Source organism: Cheilinus undulatus, linkage group 3, assembly GCF_018320785.1.
Source record: "Cheilinus undulatus linkage group 3, ASM1832078v1, whole genome shotgun sequence".
Classification (NCBI taxonomy): Eukaryota; Metazoa; Chordata; class Actinopteri; order Labriformes; family Labridae; genus Cheilinus; species Cheilinus undulatus.
Window position 1 is genome coordinate 37,075,730 of NC_054867.1, and position 6,000 is coordinate 37,081,729.

At 38.6% G+C, this 6,000-nt stretch overlaps 1 protein-coding gene across 1 annotated transcript; it reads right to left on the reverse strand.

Annotated features, from left to right (window-relative positions):
• Positions 1 to 513: 513 nt before the first annotated feature.
• Positions 514 to 5,757, reverse strand: rpl29 (ribosomal protein L29). The gene is made up of 4 exons (XM_041817299.1): positions 5,654 to 5,757; positions 5,133 to 5,185; positions 4,894 to 4,958; positions 514 to 732 (listed from the first exon to the last, which is right to left on the reverse strand). The coding sequence occupies exons 2-4, from the start codon at positions 5,167 to 5,169 to the stop codon at positions 586 to 588; spliced, it is 249 nt and encodes an 82-aa protein (XP_041673233.1). The 5' UTR covers positions 5,170 to 5,185; positions 5,654 to 5,757; the 3' UTR covers positions 514 to 585.
• Between the last annotated feature and the right edge of the window lie 243 nt (positions 5,758 to 6,000).

Consider the following 6,000-nt stretch of genomic DNA (forward strand, 5'->3'; position numbering starts at 1 on the left):
TTTGGAATGCAAAGATGTTTTTCCACCAGAGATAAGCTCATTTATGAAGTGTAATTTCAGTAAGAAAACAAGTTCACAACTCAGTTAAATGTTCACCAGGAATTCTACAAAGTGCCACCTACACAAAAGCCTTTTTAATTTACCTCCTGTCACATTTTTTTGTTCTGGGTGGCTTAGTTGCTTTGTGATACTGTATTTCAGATATAGCACAAGTGTGCAACATAGCCTTATGCTTGGTCCTTTGTGAGAATAACATTTTGTAAATATACTTCCCATTTCCAGAGCAGTAAGGGTGTTTCTCAGGAAAAAAAACAATTCAGTCCCATTTTTGCCATTTTCAAGTGCATGTGTTGGGATTTTACAATTAAATTTTTATTGCCTGTAACCTGCCCTGTTTTTTTTTTTTGACATATTAGCCAGATCAGTGCACACATTGTCTTGGCATCTGACTTTCCTTACATGCAGCATGGATTAAAGAGGCAGTTACAACATAAATAAGGAATGAAACGTTGGTTTGTTAACAAAGCAAAGCTTTATTGGGATGGTGGAAACATGGAATAGACATTGAGGAAACTGGAGAGCAGCTTATTTTGCTGCTTGTGCTGCTCCTGCTCCTGCTGCTGCTGCTGCTGCAGCTGCTGCTGCTGCTGCTGCAGCCTTCTGCGCTGCCCTCATGCCCCTCTTGTTGTGCTTCTTGGCAAAACGCATGTTCCTCAGGAACTTGGGGTCCACCTGAGGAAGAGAGAATACAAAGATCCAACTAAGTAAAAGGGAAACAAGTAAGAAGGTAAAAACACAGCAAGGCTAATTATTTAAAGACTTAACACTTCTTAGAGCCCCAAAGTCTTACACCATTTTTTTTTCCACAGAAAAATCAAAACAAATGCCACACCAAAACTCAATCCATACAAAAGAGTATACAGTATACGTTCACCGACCACTCCATTAGCTATACTTGCTCAACTCCTAACTGATGAAAATATCTTCTCAGCCAATCCTATGACATAATTGAACCCATTTATGCATTTAGACATGGTCAAGAAAAATCAGCATCAAAATGAGGTAGAAAGATGATGTGACTATTGGCATGCTACAGTTCTTGATCTGCAAGGCTTTCATCTTTACATCAAATTTTGTTTCTACCATTTGAATGTTGCAGCAGAGATCGAGAATCAAAGCTCGATAGATGTAATGAGTGGTGATTCCCATTATCATTGCGCTTCTATCAACTCAAACCAGTCTGGTCGCTCTCCTCTGACCTCCTCTGCCATCAACAACATTCTGGTCCAGAAACTGACGCTCTAGGGATATTTTATCTTTTGAGCATCTCTGCAAACCTTACCAACGGGTGTGTAAAGCCCCATAGATCAGCAGTTTGTTACATACTTTGACCAGCCCATGTAGCACCAACAACCACGGCACATTCAAAGTCACTGAAACCCCATTTTTCTTCATATTCTGATGCTCAGCCTGAACTCTGGCAGATCTTTTTGTCCATCCAACGCTGATTCAGTGGCAACTGGACTGGTTCCAAATTCTTGACATCTTTTTGTCCACATGGTTGCTGCCATGTGATCAGGTGATTGGATAGGTGTATCAATGGGCATTTGAATAGGTATGATCATTCAAGTGGTCAGTGAGGGTATGTAGTTATGGCCAAAGCCACATGGTGACATCTTTTTTCATCCATCCATTATCACTCTAAAGTATTTTTTATGTCTCTAGTGTAAACAAAACAAACGTTGAAGGAAGCTGTTACAATAAATAACCTCTTATTTAATAGAGATTCCTCATGTGGAAACTTATTCAGTTCACATTAAAATACGCATGTCGCTTTCAGTTAAACAAGAATTTATCACAACCATATCCACTAGACTAGAGATTATAGCCAATTTCACAGAACGTTTCGTGGGGTTATTCTTTGTTTTACACTTTTGAAAAGATTATCTCCAAGTCTGCATTTCCACAAAAGTTTGTCAACATCCAGTTGACTTCCAACCCTATCTACAGATTTAAGAGCCAAACCCCCTAATACATGATGAACAGCACAAACAGAAACAATGTTATCACTCCTTCAACTTCAATTCTGTGTACCATAAAAATGTAAAACAGTAAAATCAGCCTGACAGACCAAAACTGGTCTTGAATAATGCTAGAATTCAAATTATTCCCCAGCTAAGGCTTGATGTAAGTTATGGTTTTCTGAATTATAAAGTTTGCAAACACTAGGAATATTTTCCTTTATCCAAATTTTTTATAACACCTGCACTAATGGTTTGTAGCAGTAATTTCATAAGAAAACACCTGCTCCGTATTCAAGGAATCACAAACATCTTAGACATGGGAGGTAGAGTTTAAAGGGACAGGCAACGCAATGATGCCATTCTAGAAACCTGCAGCAAATAAAGAGATACAATACATGTGTTGGGACACCTGGATTAATACACCAGTCCAAAAGCTCCGATGCGTGTTGGAACTTCCCTGCCGCTAGCTTCACTACAGACTTTTAGAGCTGACATTTGCCCCATGTCACTGCTGAGTCTCACTACACAGACTCCACCTTTGAGTTTAAGCGTGCAGTATTACATGCACGCCAGTTTAGTGGGACTCACACAGCAGGGCATGTAAAGCAGGCCATTGAAAATGTTCCTAAACAAGAAACTACACTTCATTTTAAAGTAACAGTGGGTAAAGAAATAAGAGTGAGGGAGGAAAATGTGATGTGGCAGCTCCTGTCACACTTTAGAAATTGCACTGTAATAACAAGAGTGCTTTGTATTTGATATTTGGGTTTTATTGCAATGCTAGTGTTTTGGTTTATGTCTCAGATAAAGCCACCACATTTTAATAGGGATTGTTGTTTTGAATCTGTATGATTCATATGTTTTTGATTCTATTCAAGTTAAACTGTTTTGACTTCAGTTTTTGTTGTGACTAATACAGTCAAGTTAATATGTAACTTTATTTATTGGCGGATTATTAAAGTGAAACAGCGCTAATACACCATTTTGAATAGAAATGTGATTATGTTTTTTACTGCAAAGTCGGCTGTACAAAGTTAAATTGAAAAATTTGAGAAATTTAGTAGTTATTCTGTTTACTTCAGTTATTCCTGTAAACAAAAAAATTGAAACTCTAATCCAAGTAATTATGAATATCGGATCGGGCCGCTATCGAGCTGCGTGTGCTCAGCTACTGAGGAATAATGCGAAACATGGTGACTATAGACATGTAAGTACTCGACTTTTGTCATTTTTGAAAGGAAAACAACTCATTGCTGTTCTTTGTTCTTCTTTTAACGAAGAAATGTGAATTTCTGATAAAACTGGCGCTTTAGCAGCATCCATACTAATCTCTTCCTCCATAACCACACCAGCTCTTGCTGCTGCTTGTTTACGTGATGACTCTGCTGCGCCTGAAAGTACTGCCCCTCATCGCTGATTAGTCCTGTCACTTTCTAACCGGGCCCAAACAGTTCAGATGGTAACTTTGCAAGATGGATTCACCAGTGAGAAACAAGAAAACGGCCGTATCCATCTGCTTTGCAAGGTTACTGATTTTCAGGAAAAGGGCATATAAATGTTGGTTATTAAAATCAGAATAGCTAATCAGCTTTATAGTCATTGTATTTTTGGTTGAATTTGAAGTATTCTGAAGGCAACCCTGGCAATGTCAAGAGGTACCCTGGTTAAGGACGCTCTACACCGACAATAGTATGGCTACGTTCACACTGCAGGCCTTAATACTCAGTTCCGATCTTTACTCAGATCTGATCTTTCCGTTTGCCTGTACACCCTGCAGTCAACTTCCAAAAGATCAGATACATATCTGATTCAGAACCACATATGGAAGTGGCCTGAATCTGATTCGAAAAGGTCCGATTCAATGTGACTTGAACTATTCACACTGTCAGAAAAAAATCAGATACGGGTCACATGTGAGCAAAAAAATCAGATTCAGGTCACTTTTAACTGCAGTATGAACGTAGCCTATAACTCTTCCTACCTTAATTATGACCTGTTGTGTCTAGACATCTGGCTTCATGCAAACTTTACTCTAAAAGGATAGCAGAGAAATGTCTGACCAGACAAGATTTAGACCCTTTCACATGATTGCATGAAAATTAAGGATACACGAAAGGAATTTTGTAGATACCAAATATGCAAATACTTACAAAATCATTTTAAACCATACTGACATTTAAGTATCATGTAGTTCAGACCTAACACTACAGTCCCTAAAACACACAAATTAAAGTTTGAGCGTGAACATATTAACAAAGTTCAGTCCCTGAAATACACTTCAACATGTAAGGAATGGTGATACATGGTTTGGTTGTACTCTCGACATCATTGAAAATGAGAGAATACCCTAAATGATTTTTCGAGAGTAAATAAAGGTTGAATGAATGAATGAAAATGAAGAAAAACTTCAGCTGGAACAGGTTTGTATGTCCAGCCTAGAATGTCACAAATTTATTTGCGCATACAGCCATTTTCTACTGTTGATAAAGACAGAAATTACAGCCAAAATAATGGTTGGAAATATCTGCAGAAATTGCTGTATCTACCAATACTGACAATTCATTATAGGCAAGTATGTGTTGATCACAACACCATGTTGATACCATGCATCCTTATGAATTATGTCAGGAAATTATCAGGTGTGTGACGTTTATGGAAAAAGATAACCCTTAAATCCTGAACGTTGCCTATTATGGGTCCAAAAACTGCCTGGCAACCTTCAGCAAGCACACACTAACTTTACAGAGGAAGAGTTAATGCTCGGCTAACATGGGCCTTCTAATTCTTTGCATACCCAGTTTCTAAGATTCTCTCCTTCTGTGTGCGTTCAAACATGCCATCTAGAAATACAGCAATGACAAACACCTACCCCCTTCAATGACTCGTAGCGGGTAGACTTGGGATGATGGATGCCATTTCTGTGGGCTTTGCGAGCTGTGCAAACAAAAAACAATTACCACAAACCAATCCATGTAGAAAATTACACTCCTACGTTACTTAAGAGAAATTCTTCAAATGATAAACATTCGTGACAGTCTGGTATGTTTCACTGGAATATATTCCTATTTCTAATGCTAAACGAAAGCCCATCACTATAATCATACTTACACTGGTTGTGGGTGGTGTGGTTCTTCGACTTTGCCATTTCGACACAGGTTAATCTATAATGAGGAATAACAGGAACACAAGTGTTATTCTTTATAACACTGGATAGCATCCTTTTGCATGCTGACGACCATTTAGGTAGCTAGCCCGTGGCTAACACTGCTAGCGACAAATGTAAACAGACGTGTGAAATAGCCAATTAGAAGATAACTTACAACAGTCAGGCGTTTGTATAAAACACACAGAGATTAAATTTGTCAAGTGAACAAAGTTAAGTGTGTTGTACATCAAGCTCAAACACGGTTTTTGCTAATAGGAAGACACTACTATGCTACCGGCAGCGTTAGCACTTTTCAAATGTTATTTACATCCACAAATGAGCATCTCATCTAAAGCATACTGCCGTAAAAAGATGGCCAAGAAAGTGATTTACATAAATGTACTGCTGGTGTTTGGTGGAAATGTAAAATAAAAGAGGATTGACAAAGATTTTAAGAGTTAACCTAGGTAGGAAAACTGGGTACCTGCCACACGAACAGACGACAACCGGAAGAGAAAGAACGATAACCTGGGCAGAAAAGAAGAAGAACTGTGTCAAGAGAGGAAACTACCGGCAAAAACAAACGGTCTGTTCTGAAACACTGCCTCCTGTAGGTGGTGGCTGATATGACAGGCGGAAAACCACAGGTGACCACAAGGTGTCAGCTTCTGCTCATAGAATGACGACCTTGAATTTAAAAAAGCCACTAGAATTTACCGGTAAGAGTGCATTTATCATTGATTACATTGTGAGACTTTCACCACGCCTGCCTAGCCTACATCCTCTTGGAATTATTTTTTATTTTTTTACTTTTTTCATGCACTTCAAGCA